Genomic DNA, 21,976 nt, shown 5'->3' with positions numbered 1-21,976 from the left:
AAACACTAAACACTTTTTTCCCATGAAGTAAAAACTAATTTTATAGAATAGATGTAACCACCATTACATTTAATAACAGACTTGGAAAAATCCGAAATATAAGGAACTTGAAGCATTTTTCAAAGCTAAAAGGGTCATCATCAGAATAATTAGAAAACATGTTCAGCATCATCGAAACATCAAAACTATCCACTCTTACCATCAGTGATATACAAACCTCAATGTTCATGACAAATGGAGTAGACATAAATAGATTAACAATAGATATAATTTCATAGATTATCTTCCATGGTTGTTTTCTGATTAAAGATAGTGATGAGAACAGCATGACATTTTCCTCAGCTGATGCTCAAAAACAAGACGTAATGATAATATTTCTTAAATTTGACAACAATTTGTTTTAAAATATATATTACATTATATATGTTTAGTTTTATTAGGCAATAATAATAATAAAAAAAGCTGATTATAAAATGCGTCGATGTTTTCTGTGTGCATATCAAAGGTCTTAGAATTTTTGAAAACCTAAAATTCTAAATAGCACCTGCGGTGTAATGGTTAATGCTTTGGGCAGTATGGTGACAGGTAAAGGGTTCGACTCCTGCTGCAGGGTGTCAGTTTAAAATTACTCTAGTGCTGAGGAAAATACTCCTGACAGAAGAACACTTCCCCGTCTTCCCAACAAAATTCGTGAAATGTTCATTCCATGCAGTTGGAGAAAATCATGACACGAGGGACCTGCCTATGGTGGGTTACCCTTAATATATTATGTTATATGACACAATACAGTATATGGATTAAACACTAGCATTGTGGGTGCATTTGAGACAATGGCACTTGGAGAAAAGACGGTTCATTTATATAAGAAAATTTAAACAAAAGGGTTTGAAATAAATATTTCCAGCTCTTCGGATTAAACTTTTTAGAAGCCATTTTTAAAAATGATTTATGTGATCATTTCATGAACCACTTCTTATCAGTGATCATTTTTATGCAGTGTTTAAAAATGGTTTCAATGTTACCTCCAGCGATCACGATACATATGCTTGGCTTAACTCCATCTAGTTTTGGCAACAAAAGCATATATTTAAAAACCGGTAGAACATATGTTAAAAAGAAGTATCGGAGTTAGGCTGCTGCAGGCAAATATACTTTACATGATTTAAATCGAAGCACCTCCGCTTGACATCACACTAAGACCTAGTCACCACCTGTTATGTGTACTGACTGACATCACGGCAGCATAAACCAATTTAAGTTTTCTAGGGATAAATTATTCATACCAAGATGTTATTTTTTGAGTATATTCTTATTCGATTACACACAGAGATTTATTGAAAAGTATATTTGTCTCCCTCCTCTCTGAAAATCTCCCAAGAAAGGATGTGCAAGTGCAAACAATAAATGCAATGCTTTGGTGAAGCACCGCTGAGTATTTCTCTACGGCGTGTGAAAGAGTGCAAACATTGGTCTTTCTGATACGCTTTCGTATCTTCTCACCTAGTATTCTGCATTCTTTTTGCACAAGGACCATTGTTTAAGCTCGCGATTATTTCTCTCCTCCATCAGGAAGTGCATTTGTCGAAACAGGAACGGCTGGTTATTATTCTCCGATCCCAAAGGATCTAACTTTACTTTGATAGCTAATTGCAATTAAAATAAAACAAGCATTGTGTTATAGACTATCAAGAGACAAAATATAACAACATTAAAAGTCATCAAGTACGGATGAATGTAATTATTAACTATAATTACCGGAGAATACTGAGTCATTTATGTTGACAGCGTCTCGCGTTCTGCCTTTTCATGAACTCCTGACCTGCCAGGAAAAGCTTAACTCCTACTTGGTAACTCACAATTTTCAGTATTCATTCTGCATACAGTCATACCCTTACATACGAGTGCCCGGACACGCGATGAACTCGAGATACGAGCAAGTCTCCTTGAGATATGGGTAATCTTTATTAGCGTCTACTTTGTGAAACACATCTTTTTGTTTTATTTCGAATTGCATATTGTATTTTAAATAGAAGTGCTAAATTGAGCAAAAATATAATTTAAACTACGACTTATTCAAACGGATAAATTGCTTAAAATTAGAACATACGAAAAGGCTTAAGATAAACAAGACAGTTACTAATTGTAGCTTCTATCATAGTGAGCAGCAAGCAATTTTGCAAATAACCATAAAGGGCACAGCAAACCAAACATGCAAAAATACAAAAGAGGCCTTGACAAATCGTGATTCATTGAGAGGACCTAAAAACCAGATTACCACAATATTTTAGCCATATCGAACATTTCTGCTGTATTGTATTTCATACTAAAAATTGCAGTGCTAGGTTAAAATCTTTATTCATGAATGTAATTTCAATATCATAATGCAATATTATACATGTGATATTTACAAATTTGTTGCTACTTTTACTGGAACTTCCAAAGGAAAATGAGGTACATATAAGTCCTGTTACTAGTTTGTAGGTATACCTCAAACTATAATAAAACTGCTGCCGAGTAAAATGACAAGAGCGCTGCGAAAAATAGAGACTTATTAATTGGTCAAGTGTACATGCTACTGATGACACCAGTTTAAGCTTTCCAATGAGCAATTAATATTTTATTTATGGAAGAAGAAAATAACAAAATATTAACATTTGTCTGTCTTATTTGAGAGAAATGACAACTCCAAAATTAAGCATCCACCTAAAATAATTCAGCAAGAGGCAAGCTTTAGTTAACGTTTGCATCTAACACAATGCACCATTGGCCCGAAAGAACTCACCACAGTGAACATCAAATGCTGTGAGATAAGGTGAAAACTAGGAAACACCATTATAGAGTATATCAAAGTGACCAGGCCTGTACAGGAGATGAATGAGAGGCTGGCCATCGCTAGGGAATGTTACAGTGGAGTGTTGACCTCGCTCCATACAAAAGACCTTCATGCAGATACCCGTGGCAGAGGTTAAGGCCATCATTTGCACATGGTCACTTTCTCTGTCCATTGGCTCTATTTCCTTTATAAAAACCGAATTAAAGTTTTTCGATTCTGAGAATTATAGGCGCGTAAATGAAACACATGTACATGATACAGATATTTATAGAAATATGCGCAAGAAACAGATATTCATAGATATATGCGCATAAACGGATATTAATAAATATATGCACATAAATGGATATTCATAAATATATGCATATAAAGAGATATTCATAAACATATGCACATAAAGAGATAGTCATAGATACATGCACACAAACGGATATTCATAAATATATGCACATAAACGGATATTCATAGATATATGCATATGAAACGGATATTCATAGATATATGCACATGAAACAGATATTCATAGATATATGCACATGAAACAGATATTCATAGATATATGCACATAAACGGATATTCATAAATATATGCACATAAAGGGATATTCATAGATATATGCAAATAAAGGGATATTCATAGATATATGCACATAAAGGGATATTCATAGATATATGCACATAAAGGGATATTCATAAATATATGCACATAAACGAATATTCATAAATATATGCACATAAATGGATATTCATAGATATATGCACATAAACGGATATTAATAAATATATGCACATAAATGGATATTCATAAATATATGCATATAAAGAGATATTCATAAACATATGCACATAAAGAGATAGTCATAGATACATGCACACAAACGGATATTCATAAATATATGCACGTAAAGGGATATTCATAAATATATGCACATGAATGGATATTCATAGATATATGCACATAAAGGGATATTCATAAGTATATGCACATAAATGGATAATCATAAATATATGCACATGAAGCAGATATTCATAAATATATGCACATAAACGGATATTCATAGATATATGCACATAAAGGGATATTCATAAGTATATGCACATAAACGGATATTCATAGATATATGCACATAAACGGATATTCATAGATATATGCACATAAAGGGATATTCATAAATATATGCACATAAACGGATATTCATAAATATATGCACATAAAGGGATATTCATAGATATATGCACATAAACGAATATTCATAGATATATGCACATAAAGGGATATTCATAAATATATGCACATAAACAGATATTCATAAATATATGCACATAAATGGATATTCATAAATATATGCACATAAATGGATATTCATAGATATATGCACATAAACGAATATTCATAGATATATGCACATAAAGGGATATTCATAAATATATGCACATAAATGGATATTCATAAATATATGCACATAAATGGATATTCATAAATATATGCACATAAATGGATATTCATAGATATATGCACATAAAGGGATATTCATAGATATATGCACATAAACGAATATTCATAGATATATGCACATAAAGGGATGTTCATAGATATATGCACATAAATGGATATTCATAGATATATGCACATAAACGGATATTCATAGATATATGCACATAAACGAATATTCATAGATATATGCACATAAATGGATATTCAGAGATATATGAACATAAACGGATATTCATAAATATATGCACATAAAGAGATATTCATAGATATATGCACATAAACGGATATTCATAGAAATATGCACATAAACGAATATTCATAGATATATGCACATAAACGAATATTCATAGATATATGCACATAAAGGGATATTCATAAATATATGCACATAAATGGATATTCATAAATATATGCACATAAATGGATATTCATAAATATATGCACATAAATGGATATTCATAGATATATGCACATAAAGGGATATTCATAGATATATGCACATAAAGGGATATTCATAGATATATGCACATAAACGAATATTCATAGATATATGCACATAAACGGATATTCATAAATATATGCACATAAATGGATAATCATAAATATATGCACATGAAGCAGATATTCATAAATATATGCACATAAACGGATATTCATAGATATATGCACATAAAGGGATATTCATAAGTATATGCACATAAACGGATATTCATAGATATATGCACATAAACGGATATTCATAGATATATGCACATAAAGGGATATTCATAAATATATGCACATAAACGGATATTCATAAATATATGCACATAAAGGGATATTCATAGATATATGCACATAAACGAATATTCATAGATATATGCACATAAAGGGATATTCATAAATATATGCACATAAACAGATATTCATAAATATATGCACATAAATGGATATTCATAAATATATGCATATAAATGGATATTCATAAATATATGCACATAAATGGATATTCATAAATATATGCACATAAATGGATATTCATAAATATATGCACATATACGGGTATTCATAAATATATGCGCATAAAACAGGTAAACATAGAGAAACTGAAAACAAAAAGGTTTGACTAAAAAGCTAATAACAGTCTGACATACTGTCATCCCAACAGCTGACACGACTCACAGCGGAAATTGACAATCAATATACGGTAAGAGACAGCAACTCAAACTCATGTAAAGAAACACAACTCCTATTAAATTCTCACCTGCTTGCAGAACTGTTGAACAGTGCTCATACCATCCAAGAAATTGATAAAGAAGCTTTCTTCCTTTTGCATCTGCGAGGAGGTGATTAGCCTAGCAATTCCAGCAGAGACAGGTGAATAGATGTCATTAAACCAGAAGAGCTCAGTTAGATGGGCAAAGTAAATATACATGTACGTACTTCCTGGCGTAACGGTCATGTGGAGGTTGCAACAAATATATGTAATAAAACATAAGCATATGGCCATTTACAGCCGTGAGGAAATATGCGTGAAAAATATTGAAAAGATATCTTATCCTTGCAGCCCATTAACTTGGAGTTGTCTTATACATGCTGCTTACAGCAATTTCTGACAAGAAAGGTAATTGTTCATCGAAGCCTTGCGAATGAATCCTCTTAGACACTTATAGCATACACACATCATGTTTGTTATAAGGAGGGCGTTCAGTTATCATATCCTAAAATGTTTATAAAGATCTCGGGATACGATTTTTGCTGGTCAAGCATACATTTACTAACTGTCAATGAAACCTATCCATCTCGGTTACAGTGCGCCATCGTGTACCCTCAGCAAAGCAAAAACTACTGTGTATCTCCTAAAATTGGGAGCCCGAATGCTTCAAACAGGCGTACCCAATCGCAGACCTCTTACGCGTAGGCCAAAAGAACCTTGTGGCGCATTTTCACTGATGTGTGTCTGGGGTTCTTGTCATACTTGGGCTACTAGTGTTTCTAATAGCCACAACTAGCCAGTGAGCACGCACTTGGTTTTTAGCCCGAGATTACTTTTACTTACTGCAATGACAAGAATTTATTACAATATAATAAATCATATTATAATTTATTATATTATGTGTTTATAATATAATAACCAAATCAAAATACACATGAAATATTATGTGTTTGTAATAATTAACAATAATTTTTCATTATTATTAATTATTTTAATTAATGAGTGTGACATAATATAATTTATTATGACACACAAATTGTTTCATTTAATAAGTTAACAAGTGGTCCATCTGATCGATATGATTCATGGTATCATGGAGGATGTTGTGTTAGTACTGAGGTCTCGCAGTTTGCTATCAAAACAAAAAAACAGCCTTTGCAAAACAGTCCATGTAACATGAAATAGTTTAGTTGGAACTGCCATAAGTATTTAGTGGATGCCTTTTAGACACTGCGGAGGAGATGGAGTTTCACTTCTTGCAACGATGTTTATCCAGGCATTTCATGTTTGTGTTATAGCTACCGGTCTTCAAAAACATGAAAGTTTTAACTTCCATTGATTTACTAGCTAGTGTAAACCAACATGTACTTTCACATAAGATGGAAGAAAGCACAGATGATAATGCTAGCAGAATATAGAGATATCATGTAACAGGAGTAATTAAAGATCCCATGAAACCGTATTCATGTGAAACAACCAGTTTAAACCATGTTATGCAACAAAGTCATTTACATGTAAGCACCAAGCCTCGATGCAGTTGAAGCATTTGTATATTTGTAATCTACTGAAATGCTCACGCGTGTTTAGCAGCAACTTGATAGCATTTATGATTTCCACGTAAGTGTAGATACACTCTTGTCTTATTTACAACAGTTGACAAATGAATTGGCAGCGTGCCAACCTTACATATTGTTCAACTGAAACTTCCTGATCAAATACGGTGCACTCCGAGTTACGATTACCTTGTTATATGGTTTTTTCGCCTGACGATATGGAACACAATGTTTTTTCGTCCCTACCATGCGACATTTTTTTGCTATACGATATCAACAAAAATTTCTTTTGAAACTAAAATTTGGCAGTTGGTGTGGTGAACACGTCAAAATAACGAAAATACCAATATGTTATTTGCTGAGATTCTTCTCACAACACTTGAAAGAGATACGATGCTTGCTCTCTCTCTCGGATTTAGCGTTATTCGTTAGAGTGAAAATGAAACCGGAAACGGAGAGGTGATAAAATTTTAGACGGTGACGAAGTTGAAGTTTATTAAAATACATACTAAAACTTAGCTTCATGTTTAGTACGATAAATTCATTAAATTAAATTCAAAATTTATGTTATATGTTCTTACTTTCTGTCTTGAAGGTACGAAATTTCTACGGGTATGTACTGCACATACACGTCGTACATTGTAACGTTACATTTTATTGCAGATCATAACCACTAAATACACTCAAGTTACTGTAGGTAAGTATAGTTACTAAGGTTAACATGTTATTTTATTATTAATTATCTAATATATACCGCACGTATATAAAATTGTGATGTTTTTTACAAGTGGGTGTTTGCATTAGATAATTACTATGGGCTTCTACACCACTCTGTACGACATTTTCGCCTTACAATGCCAACACGGGAACGATTTAAAACCGTATGGCGAGAGTCCACTGTAAATTTATATGACTAAAGGAGGCCTACGTCACACAGTAACGGTTTACCTGAGGAATACTACGAGATAGTTGGAAGTTCCTCTGTCATTGAAGAGTTCCTCTAGTTGGGAGGGTGGGTAGGACTCACCCGATGTACAGGCTTTATCTAGCTCATCCACAAACTACAGAAACAAATAATGATGCTGTAAGATAAGATGAGAATATATTGATGAGGCATCCGTTATACACAGCTAAGAAAATGGAAACACAACGAAGCAAAATGGCAAGAACTTTTGAAGCCCAGGGTAGTTGCTGAGCCAAAGGAAAGGATGGAGATAGGGAGTCTAGTAGTATAAATATTTTTGTCTAATCGAATTACTAGGTGTTAGTTGGGCTAACATGGTAAATAATGTAGGAGACCTGATGCCTAGTGTCAGTCGTTTGTTGTTAGTTAGGTATTACCTTTGGTAATACTTAACTAACATAATTAGTTAGTAATACCTAACTAACATAATTAGTTAGTAATACCTAACTAACATAATTAGTTAGTAATACCTAACTAACATAATTAGTTAGTAATACCTAACTAACATAATTAGTTAGTAATACCTAACTAACATAATTAGTTAGTAATACCTAACTAACATAATTAGTTAGTAACACCTAACTAACATAATTAGTTAGTAATACCTAACTAACATAATTAGTTAGTAATACCTAACTAACATAATTAGTTAGTAATACCTAACTAACATAATTAGTTAGTAATACCTAACTAACATAATTAGTTAGTAATACCTAACTAACATAATTAGTTAGTAATACCTAACTAACATAATTAGTTAGTAATACCTAACTAACATAATCAGTTAGTAATACCTAACTAACATAATTAGTTAGTAATACCTAACTAACATAATTAGTTAGTAATACCTAACTAACATAATTAGTTAGTAACACCTAACTAACATAATTAGTTAGTAATACCTAACTAACATAATTAGTTAGTAATACCTAACTAACATAATTAGTTAGTAATACCTAACTAACATAATTAGTTAGTAATACCTAACTAACTAATTATGTAACTAACTAACTAACAACAAACATGATTAGTAATACCTAACTAACATAATAAAGGTAAGATAAAAGTGAAACTTATTTCATTTCCTTATTCACACATACAATAGAACATTTATATAGCTGACAAAATTGAAATGATTGTGCTCACTCACTTTATTACGTAAAGATTGTTTGAAAATTTCATAAAAAACTGGAAAAAAACTCTGATCTCTTCTGAGTGTGTTATTTTAGAGAGGTAATCAAAACATGTGCCTGTTAAATAGAAGACCTTCTGAGATCATTAAAAACAATTCTCTGATTCAACGGATGGTCAGGATAACTACTAATACGTTCAAAATGATTTGCAAAAACACAAAAAATATAATCATTCAACAGTGATAGTGAAAACAACGCTTGTCTGTCCCCATCACACACGTCAGGGTAATTGTCACCAATTACTTGTTTAAAAAAACGTGAATTTCAATAGATTAATAATTATAATTGATAATATACATATTAGATTATATATTATATAATTAATAATTGTAATAGCAGAAAACTAGTGATCATAGTAACTGTAAATGTAACCGATCTTTGTTAGTCAAGAAATGAAACCACCCATACTAGGTGTTAGTTTTTCTCACGGGTTATTATAACAGGTTATCATGTATTTATCAAATCAAATATCAATTATTATTATCTAAAAATTGATCAAGAATAACCTGAATATTGATCGAGTTATTCACCAATGTAAAATCTGGTGGCTAAACTGTTTCTGGATAACTATAATCGCCTGTACAAACTGCATTTAAGTTGTCAAACAGTTTGGAGCTGATCGTCAAAAGTAACAAGTAAAGACTGTTCCGATTGATTGGATGGGTTAGCTTTTAGCAAAGTCTGTCTTATTATCCACTAGACCACACACAGCCTCAGCTTCAAGATATTATCATATGATTATAACATAAGGTCCTTCATAATCACCTCCTAAAAGACAACAGATGACTCACAGTATCATAGAAGTCATTGAGTGTGAACTGTTCATAGCCAAGGCCGATGAGGTGATCCTTGCTCTCAGTGACAGCCTTCCGAAATCTAAAACCACGGCGAACAATACAGCATGCGTACAAAACAATACTCCCACAGGTTACGTACACGCTCTTGATAAAATATAAAAATAAAAAAATACACTTTGAACATTTTGGAGCTAAGATATGATTTTTAGAATCATAATCTATCTGGTATTTGTCATTTATTCATAAGATTTTTGTTCAGATAAATGCCACAGTGAGGAGATATCCTGCTGTGCTGATAAGCTGTAGCAGCAATGAAGCGAACGCGCCTACATATAGAGAAAAACAATATAGCGCATGGACTTTTTCACATAATTTAATGTTAACATTTGACTTTGAAATGCTGGGCTTTGGAAACTGGATATCTCACATGGAGTACTTACGAATACTGGATATCTCACATGGAGTACTTACGAATACTGGATATCTCACATGGAGTGCCTACGAATACTGGATATCTCACATGGAGTACCTACGAATACTGGATATCTCACATGGAGTACTTACGAATACTGGATATCTCACATGGAGTGCCTACGAATACTGGATATCTCACATGGAGTACCTACGAATACTGAATATCTCACACGGAGTGCCTACGAATACTGGATATCTCACATGGAGTACCTACGAATACTGGATATCTCACATGGAGTACCTACGAATACTGGATATCTCACATGGAGTACCTACGAATATTGGATATCTCACATGGAGTACCTACGAATACTGGATATCTCACATGGAGTACCTACGAATACTGAATATCTCACATGGAGTACCTACGAATACTGGATATCTCACATGGAGTACCTACGAATACCGGATATCTCACATGGAGTACCTACAAATACTGGATATCTCACATGGAGTACCTACGAATACTGGATATTTCACATGGCGTACCTACGAATACCGGGTATCTCACATAGAGTACCTACGAATACTGGATATCTCACATGGAGTACCTACGAACACTGGATATCTCACATGGAGTACCTACGAATACCGGATATCTCACATGGAGTACCTAGGAATACTGGATATCTCACATGGAGTACCTACGAATACTGGATATGTCACATGGAGTACTTACGAATACTGGATATCTCACATGGAGTACCTACGAATACTGGATCGACGAAATAATAGTAGTTAGATATTGTATTTATAATATATACATTACATATTACAATATATCTTATATTATATTAGATATTATAATATATATTACATACTATAATATAAATATATATTAGATACTATGATATAAATATATAGTAGATACTATAATATAAATATTAGATACTATAACATAAATATATAGTAGATACTATAATATAAATTTATATTAGATACTATAATATAAATATATAGTACCTACTATAATATATATATTATATACTATAATATATATTATATATATAGTATTACAAGTTAGAATGGTAGGTAGAATAAAGTAGTTGTCAGGTCAGTATATGACAATCGCAAAACAAAAGGGCTAAACAACAGCGGCAGCGTTGATAGCAGACTCTTGACTAAACATCTGACAGCATTAGATAAGCCATTCACCTTTCATACGCATCTTTATCCTTTCTCAAAGCCTCAAAGACAGCGAAACCAAAAGCTCTATAGAAACAATTCCCATCAGCCCTGGTGCGTCGGAGGGATGTGTATGTCTCCTTCAACTCCTAATTAAATATCAACTAAAATTTAGCTTATTAGAAAGTTAATTTAGAAATAAACCCCACACGAACATACTATACTCCACAGCTTAATCTACACGCTTTAGCAACTTTCCACTACTTAATAACTGGAATCAGACTAGTCAAGACTTCATCACCATCTGTCCTATGAACTACCTTAAAATCAGTCCTACTGTCCTTCCGGACTCTTCATGCAATTGTTTCAAGGAGGGCAGATGATTATATGACTACAAAGCCTTAGCTAACATTACACTCATTGCCAAAAGGCACTTGCTAACTGAAATCAGATTGGCAATGTTAGCATTCCTAAACACCTGCATTACAAGTCAGTCCAATGTTTAATAGAAATCTGTCCTCCTTGATTTGCAGTTACTAAAGATTTGTTGTCACTGTACATTTCATTGCACTTTAGTTTGTACAAGAATGATATAAAATGAACAGACTAAAATTAGAAATTTAGAATTCCCTAAATTAAGTTGCCTATAAAAAGTTGAAACAGTATTTGACTCAAATCATTTGCTATAAACCTGTAAGTGTTGTACGATTGTAAGTACTTATACATACTGTGTGACTTTATGTACATGTATGTCTTGTATGATGGTACATACTTGATGGATTGTATGTACCTGTATGCAATGTATGTACTTGCATATATTGCATAATTATAAGTACTTGTACATACTGTACAACTCATGTACTGTATGAATGTAGATACCTACTTGTATTGTATGTACTTAGTATATTGTAGGATTGCATGCGCTTGCACAAAAACAATTTATTTGAACCAAAAACTGGTGTGATTAAAGCATTGATTCCAACACCGTGATGTGAGATACATGTACATGTATATAACACCAGTGGTGGCAGCATATTAAAGAAGTATCAGACTGACATACATGTAAGTGTTTAGTTTGCTAATAGAATTTTGATATCTCAAGATGTACCTTTCATACAGTAGAGCTGCTGCAGCATAATGATAATTTGAAACTGGCGGCGTAAATTATTAAAAAACTGTCAACTATTAATAAAATGCCAATAGAATGAAGGAACTTATTTTTATACATAACTACTGAATGCCTGGCGTTGCAGTAACTATTTTAATAAAATAATTACCTAGTGAATATGAGTAATTTGAGCTAGTAACTGAAGCTAGTCTAAATCCTTACTATAATAAACCAGCTTGACGTTATTCGTCATGACATTACGAATGATGATCTAAGCATTATGAGCTTAACCAAAAGTATTTTTACAAGCGCTGCATGAGTATGTGCACAATTATTCCATAGTATGGTGAGGACAATATATCGTAGTAGTTTAGTACGCCTGACTGCAGACCTTGAAGTTCCGAGCTGAAATCCAGTGTGAAGACTTTTTTTCTTAAATTTTAATCCGTATAATTGGACACGCGAATGACAGAAAACAGACAAACACTGAGATATATATAGACTAGTACACTGCCAGTCCCGTGCCCCACGAGAGATCGTCATCGTCAAGGTGGTCGAGCGGCGCAGTAAGTAGCACACCTGGCTGGAAATCCTAATTCGATTCATTTTCCATCTTATCGAGTACACATTTTTTCTAACCTCTGAGGGTGGCTTTAGAGAGAAGGACGGACATAGCGCCTATGATAGTAAAGATTTGCCTTCCCATAAAACTTATGAAAAGGCAAGGTTCTAATTCGCAATATAGCGAGCCATAGCACAGCCGCGGCCTCGTGGTCTAGGATATCAGATCTGCAACAATCTCCAAAAAGGTCACTGGTGGTCACAGGAATGGAATCCCACCTTAAATTGCTCTCTGCAACTGAGTATCTCTCCAGCTATCGAGGTTTCCTTGCCACTGGACTCAAAGATATCCAATAAAGATCATACAGCCATTTTTTGTACAACAAGGCTCAATCATAATGCATATTATACAAAATAATAATATAACTGCATATAGAATAAATGATGTAACTAATATAATTTGTAGAAAATTCCAAATGATAACCGAGATTGATGATCGATTCCATTTATTAGCTATAGTTAAAAAAATCTGAACAGCGCTAAAGATTAGTCTGAATAGGGAAGCTAAGTGGGAGAACAACAAAACTGAGCTGAACTAACAAGATAGCGAAATGTTGCGAAATAATAGATGCACGTAATTATTTTATGCTAAAACTAATCTACACGTCTGAGGGACTGGTTCGGAATTCTCAGAGCAATGATTGTTAGGCCCAATTTGATTGTTCTATACTTCCAGGGATTAAACCAATTAAAACGCTGTGATTGTTATAGGAGAGCGCATTAGTTGACTTAATTGACCAATGGCACACAAGCCGATTTCATACGTCATATATTGATGATTACCAAAACACTTATGTTTTTTGGTAGACCTGTGTTTGGCTGGCTATATCTCAGCTTCTGGTTGGTCAATCTCCTTGATTATTTTTTTAGAACATCAGTCAACACCTCAAGATAAATAATAAAGCATAATAATATTATGCTTTCTCTATTCTTTAAGAACACTCACAGCCTCTGCTAAGCAGACATTATATTCCATCTTCAAGAGATTGCTCACACACATAGAGAATCATTTATAAACTCCTAATTCAACTTGATTTGTATGTACATGTGACGCAGTTGTTCGCACTGTTTCCTGGCTATCATGGACATCCATGTGATTATTTCAAATAATAGTAGAATATCTCTTCATCAATTCTTCACAGTCGGCATGCATAGAGGTGTGAATATATTTGATGAAAATAGGTAATGAAATGAGGAACAGAAGACGCTCCTCTGTTGTTACAACCAAAATAACTTCTGCCCTCCTAACACAGATTAGACAGCGTAGAAAAAGCCAAAGATGTGATATGACAGATCAACTCACATCTATCCTCTTTCTAAACTCCTCATGGTCTGCGTAATCATTTTCTAGCTGATGGAAATCCTGATTGGAGCTTACAAGAAACTGCTGCTCATTGGCTATCTACAAAAGTCAGCAGAGGTTAAAAGCACAGACAACATCACTGTTATTTTCATTATTATCTATTGCTCATCAACTTGCAGCAAGAATGCACAATATCGCCATGTTGGAAATATGAATTTTGAAATATGCATTTCATGAAAATTAAGGCTGGGCGGCATAAGTTTTTACAAGCTAACATAGAGATAACCATAGAGATATACGTGTAGACACAAAGAGCCACATTACAGCAATGAGAAGTGAAGCGTTTTATGAAGTTTTGGACAAAATAGTACTATAAGAATCATTGAAGCTGACCTTCACATTTGTAATAGAACCTGATAATGAAGCCTTATATAAGCTAAATGTTGAGAACTGTGTTTTACACACAGGAGCTGGTTGTCTTCAGCTGATTATCAATACTTGAACCCAATAACTTCCTGCTAGTACTTCCTGCTAGTACTTACTGCTAGTACTTCCTGCTAGTACTTACTGCTAGTACTTCCTGCTAGTACTTCCTGCTAGTACTTACTGCTAGTACTTCCTGCTAGTACTTCCTGCTAGTACTTACTGCTAGTACTTCCTGCTAGTACTTCCTGCTAGTACTTCCTGCTAGTACTTACTGCTAGTACTTCCTGCTATTCAATCGCTGCCTAAATTCAGACATTGATTGAAACCTTCGGGTAATTTATGTAACATTATTATTTAAATTGATTTTACACGACTTCCACTTGTTCAAAATTACGTACCTCATGCTGTTGTTTTACAATAAATACCCTAAAGAATTTTGAATGACAATCTGGTATCACCCCTGCATTATATTAAATTTAATATGACTTCGTTAACAAACAAAATGGTATATACATATCTGTATGACTAATGTACTACTAGCTACTAGTAGGTTATGATAGTACAATCACTCCGTGGCTAATGTACTACTAGCTACTAGTAGGTTATGATAGTATAATCACTCCGTGGCTAATGTACTACTAGCTACTAGTAGGTTATGATAGTACAATCACTCTGTGGCTAATGTACTTCTAGCTACTAGTAGGTTATGATAGTATAATCACTCTGTGGCTAATGTACTACTAGCTACTAGTAGGTTATGATAGTATAATCACTCTGTGGCTAATGTACTACTAGCTACTAGTAGGTTATGATAGTACAATCACTCTGTGGCTAATGTACTACTAGCTACTAGTAGGTTATGATAGTATAATCACTCTGTGGCTAATGTACTACTAGCTACTAGTAGGTTATGATAGTTTAATCACTCTGTGGCTAATGTACTACTAGCTACTAGTAGGTTATGATAGTATAATCACTCCGTGGCTAATGTACTACTAGCTACTAGTAAGTTATGATAGTATAATCACTCTGTGGCTAATGTACTACTAGCTACTAGTAGGTTATGATAGTACAATCACTCTGTGGCTAATGTACTACTAGCTACTAGTAGGTTATGATAGTACAATCACTCTGTGGCTAATGTACTACTAGCTACTAGTAGGTTATGATAGTACAATCACTCTGTGGCTAATGTACTACTAGCTACTAGTAGGTTATGATAGTATAATCACTCTGTGGCTAATGTACTACTAGCTACTAGTAGGTTATGATAGTACAATCACTCTGTGGCTAATGTACTACTAGCTACTAGTAGGTTATGATAGTATAATCACTCTGTGGCTAATGTACTACTAGCTACTAGTAAGTTATGATAGTATAATCACTCTGTGGCTAATGTACTACTAGCTACTAGTAGGTTATGATAGTATAATCACTCTGTGGCTAATGTACTACTAGCTACTAGTAGGTTATGATAGTACAATCACTCTGTGGCTAATGTACTACTAGCTACTAGTAGGTTATGATAGTATAATCACTCTGTGGCTAATGTACTACTAGCTACTAGTAGGTTATGATAGTATAATCACTCTGTGGCTAATGTACTACTAGCTACTAGTAGGTTATGATAGTATAATCACTCTGTGGCTAATGTACTACTAGCTACTAGTAGGTTATGATAGTATAATCACTCTGTGGCTAATGGGAGTGTGAAATCAGCTCATTGACAATAACTGGTTAAGGAGTTCGTCGTTGTGGACAATAAAGACAAAAACAGTTTTGGACTAAAGGGACTGAAATTAAGAAATTATTTCTTCACCTGAATAGATAATTTGCTTTTTAAAGAACAGCGATAGTTTATATATAAATTATTTATTAGATGAAAAGCATTTTATGCTGTGCACTAAATTACCATGATCAGTATTTATCTTTGAACCCGTAGGGACACAGTCTGCATGGGGACACAATCGGCATGAGGACACAGTCGGCATTGGGACACAGTCAGCATGGGGACACAGCCGGCATGGGGACACAGTCGGAATGGGGACACGGTCGGTATGGAGACACAGTAGGCATGGAGACACAGTCGGCATGGGGACACAGACGGCATGAAGACACAGTCGGCATGGAGACACAGTCAGCATGGGGACACGGTCGGTATGGAGACACAGTCAGTATAGAGACACAGTTGGCATGGGGACACAGCAAGCACGGGGACACAGTCAGCATGGAGACAGTAAGCATGGGGTCACAGTCTGCATGAGGGCACAGCCGGCATGAAGACACAGTCAGCATGGAGACACAGTCAGCATGGGGACACAGTCAGCATGGAGACACAGTCAGCATAGGGACACAGTCAGCATGGAGACACAGTCAGCATGGGGTCACAGTCAGCATGGAGACACAGTCAGCATAGGGACACAGTCAGCATGGAGACACAGTCAGCATGGGGTCACAGTCAGCATGGGGTCACAGTCGGCATGGGGACACAGTCAGCTTAGGGACACAGCCAGCATGGAGACACAGTCAGCATGTGGTCACAGTCGGCATGGGGACAGTCACCATGGAGACAGTAAGCGTGGGGTCACAGTCAGCATGAAGGCACAGTCAGCATGGGGACACAGTCAGCAAGGAGACACAGTCAGCATGGGGACACAGTCAGCATGGGAACACAGTAAGCATGGGGACAGTCACCATGGAGACAGTAAGCGTGGGGACACAGTCAGCATGAAGGCACAGTCAGCATGGGGACACAGTCAGCATGGCAGCACGGTCAGCATGGAGACACAGTCAGCATGAGGTCACAGTCAGCATAGGGACATAGTCAGCATGGGAACACAGTCAGCATGGAGACACAGTCAGCTTGGCAACACAGTCAGCATGGGAACACACTCAACAACAAATAGTATATATTTGTCTCTGCCACTCAGTCTTTCTGAATATAAAAAATTTAATTAAACTTTCTGTTACTACAACCTTCAATTTACTATCCCCACTCCTTCACACTACTATTAGATTACCAACTGTTAAAACACTTTTGTTCAACTCACTCAATAGCTCCTGATTTCTGTCCTTTCATTTTTCTTTGGTTGAAATATAGGTAATAAAAAAGACCATTTTGTTGATGATTACCAACGCGAATAAGAAGCTATACATACAAACATGATAACAATTAAACATCTATTATAATAATAGTGTTAATAAATTCTCTACCAGTAGATACTACAGTTTATACAGTAGATACAGTAGTTACTACAATAGAATAATATAATACCTATTTCAGTAAAAAATAACAAAAAGAATATGATGGAATGAGATGAGGGGTAACAAACCTGTTCTTCAATGTCTCGCTGCTGAGACATGATAGCCTCATCCATGTTAGTCTCTGCAACATATGCATATAGATGACAGTTGAACCGAGTTAAATCAGTTTACAACCACTCCAGCTATATTTAAACTCCCTGGCTATGCTACTTAGGTAAAAAACAACTAACAATAGAGTTCTGATTTATCAATTTGAAATATTTTGCTGCTTGAAGAAGACAGCAGCTGGTGTTCCTGTAGCTCAAATATTTGTCTAGATAAATAATTGTATTTTTACTTAACTCAGTGTCCAGTTATAGCAATTAAAATCTATCGATGAAAAATTCACTCGGCACTGGATTTGATCTCAGGACCTCCCCATCTAGAGGCGGAGAACTCAACCATTAGGCTACACGGAATACAATGAATTCATCACACAAATAGTCATTACATTGGTTAAGATGCTCACGCTTAAAGTTCTTGCTTGGGGTTAATAACTAGCATTTCTGACCGTTACGCGTAACGATTGTTGAGCTGACCCAAAAGGCAGGTATTGTTTTAGTAAAGATTTTAGTAAAGATCTAGCTTTCCAGGTAAGTTAATCAAATTCATTGAGTAATTATTCTATTACCCGTGCAACACCAAGCATTTGGCTAGTAGTTATATTATATAATCATGATTACTATAAATGTTGCAGTTAAATTGTTATAAAACGGTCAGAATCTAGAAATGAATAAAAATAACGGCAGCATTGGAGGGCTTCAAACTTTTTAAATTTTAAAGTCAGCAATAAAACTAATATGAAAAAACGATTAAAGGATGTCACATGGGAATTTTTTGATAATAATAGTAATGCACTATTCACAGAGTTCAGCCAATGTTATACGTAGACATTTGTTGATAAATAAACTAGCCAAGGAAATATAAGCTGCCCATGTAAGTTTTCCTCTTTATAGAACTTTTTATTCCTATAGCTTAAAAATGTAACATGTAGAGAGATAGCTTAATAGCTGGATGCATTATATCAATCCAATAATCTATCTCATATGATGCATGTAACTATGCCACATGAAATTAAATTAATTGCAGTGCTCGTATAATGAGGCTGTTTATGTCTAAGTAGGTGTATAAATATGGCTACTTGAACCAGAGGTTATAAACAACTGTAGATCTAAAAAGATGAAAAACAAATGTCTTTGTGACATGTTTAAGTATATTTAAAGGATTTTGTAAAGAAAACGTGTACTAACCAATGATAATAGCAAACTAATAACAAAACTTAATAGAAACAAATTTACAAAAATTAATTAATACATAAATACAAAAAAATATATATACCAAGCGCATACTTGGTGAGAAAAAATCATTGTGCGTTAGATTCCATTTCTCTGCATAGGCCTAGATTAAAAGATGAAGAAACAGGAATAGATAAATCCTTTATAATGTGTCGGTGTATGCTGAAAAGGAGTTATAGAAATAAAAAACTAGAATTAAATTTAAATTAAAAAAACAAACGAAATTACACTGAAAAGACAAAAAAATTGCAGGTCCAGTCTGGAAGAAAAACCTGTCATGTCCAAACAAGTCTTCGCTTTAGCTTGTTCTGCAGTTATCTTTTTTTAGTTCTACGTGTCTACGTATCAATCCATCTCAATTAATTTATGTATCTACGCCATATGTACATGTCTATGGGGTTAATTTGTATCTTAGTAATTGTATCTTAAAAGTTTGTATGACAAAAAATTGATTAATTCATGCTTCCTCTTTACGGTTGCTTTCTTTCTTCTCTGCTTGATTAGGTTACGGTATGATGGATTTCAAACCCAGACTTTACATGCTATGTGCGAGATATTGAATCCTAGCATTTTTAGCCTTATGCAATATAATACATACAGCCCATGATTTCCTGCACATACCTGCCAACTCTCACGCATTAGGCGTGAGACTCACGCAAACACCTCAAAGAAAAAATAAAAATGCATGAGAAATGCGTGGGATTTTTGCCCCAATTTCCACAATTTTATATATATACTATCATTGATACATCAATTGCCCCAAAACCAAATCTCACGCATTGCCCCAATCTTGGGTTGGCATGTCTGTTCCTGCATGGATATAACAAACAGCTGTTGATGAAAATCTTTCAATTTAGGAGGTGTGTGGTGTTCGATCACGATTGCAAATAGTTCTGTAAGAAATCTCAGATGTCCATGAACAAGATACCTAAGTGACTAACTTGATCCATTGCTCCGGCTGGCAGACAACTTTCATCAGGAAGTAGTGAGCTATATGTGAAGCTAAGGTATGGGGCAACAACTAGAAGCTCCAGAATTGAACACTTCGTTACAAAATTTTAAATAACAATTAAATAACAATCATCTTTTTGATGCTTCCAAAATCATCTGTGACATATATATACTGACTGCATCAACGATATCTCGTTGCCATGCTTTTTCAAAGTAGGCTACAGTATGATTTATAGATTTATCTCTTCCGAGGTCGAGATGATTCTACTGAGAAACGTTTGTGTTCATTTTGTTATTAAAATCACAAAAATCTGTAGAAAAAACTGCAATAAAAGCTCACTCAAAAGGTATTTTGATATTTAAAATGCTTACCGCTTGCCATAGCTTGGTCGGGCTTGCAGTGCAGTATCTGCCATTCATATATGTGGCGTTGCAAGAGTAGTTCGATATGGATGTCCTCAGCAATACCGACACTATGTCTTGAAAATCTTAGCGCTACTGTAAGAACGGAGGTCAGATTAATCAACATCGAACATATCGCCGTTGCTAAGGCTATATGTGCTAAGGCTTTGCGATGATTTTGCAAAACACAACCGCCGCAAAGCACTAGTCAAATTGTCGACCCATGATCAGTTTTGATGTAAGCTCAACTGTGCATTTATAGTATGCAATTTGAACTTATGAGAAAGAACATTTTCTATTGGATAATATTTTACTTCACTTTGTTTTTCACAGAGTTATGATAAGTTATATAATTAACTTGCTGGATGTCCGGCGTTGCTCGGGTAGTAAAAAAATCTTTTGTACAGAAAATTTACTTTTGATCAACATATTCAACATCAGCATTTACCATTCTAACTTTTAGCTGAAAGAGTTTGTTTATTTCTGTATACTGTGCTCTTTATGTGTACTGTGTTTATTTTTGTGTAATTCATACCGTATCGACTGCAGTGCCTACTACAGGTCTATACTGATTGCAACAATCTTGTTGGCTGTAGGGGTTCAAGCATTTTTCTTTAATTATGGGCATGAATTTTTTTTCTGGTAAGGCTTTGTCATAGGTGCAAAAGGAAAAATTATGTTATGCATAAATAATCCAAATCCACACACAACATCGGTGTGTAATTTGCTTTGTCATTTCATTCTATTTTGACTATGTTCAGTTTGCGTACTTTTGCTTTGTCACGTGGAAACTAGTTTGATTATTACTGGTTTAGGTACTAGTGAAGGTGCGAAGCTATTGTGAGCATTACTGATATTTACCAGTAAAAGGTACTTATTTATTCAATAAGCCCAACAATTAAAATACACAACTAACAAACTTCTAAACAATAATATTAA

General features: G+C 34.4%; 2 protein-coding genes across 2 annotated transcripts in view; one reads left to right on the top strand and one right to left on the bottom strand.

Annotated features, from left to right (window-relative positions):
- Nucleotides 1-2,072: 2,072 nt before the first annotated feature.
- Nucleotides 2,073-21,088, bottom strand: LOC137399810 (ubiquitin thioesterase OTUB1-like). The gene is made up of 8 exons (XM_068086040.1): nt 21,008-21,088; nt 18,419-18,471; nt 14,661-14,759; nt 11,659-11,777; nt 10,024-10,108; nt 8,024-8,136; nt 5,571-5,661; nt 2,073-3,017 (listed from the first exon to the last, which is right to left on the bottom strand). Exons 1-8 carry the CDS (start codon nt 21,015-21,017, stop codon nt 2,820-2,822), a joined length of 768 nt encoding a protein of 255 aa, XP_067942141.1. The 5' UTR covers nt 21,018-21,088; the 3' UTR covers nt 2,073-2,819.
- A 139-nt stretch (nt 21,089-21,227) lies between these two features.
- Nucleotides 21,228-21,976, top strand: part of LOC137399409 (glutathione synthetase-like) — a 33,175-nt gene continuing 32,426 nt past the window's right edge. Inside the window, exon 1 of the mRNA XM_068085507.1 lies at nt 21,228-21,275. The gene's annotated coding sequence lies outside the window, so the exon portion shown is untranslated. The remainder of the gene's footprint in view (nt 21,276-21,976) is intronic.

Source organism: Watersipora subatra, chromosome 7 (assembly GCF_963576615.1).
Source record: "Watersipora subatra chromosome 7, tzWatSuba1.1, whole genome shotgun sequence".
NCBI lineage: Eukaryota > Metazoa > Bryozoa > Gymnolaemata > Cheilostomatida > Watersiporidae > Watersipora > Watersipora subatra.
The sequence above is the reverse complement of the archived record's forward strand: the minus strand, read 5'-3'. Positions and strand labels throughout refer to the sequence as shown.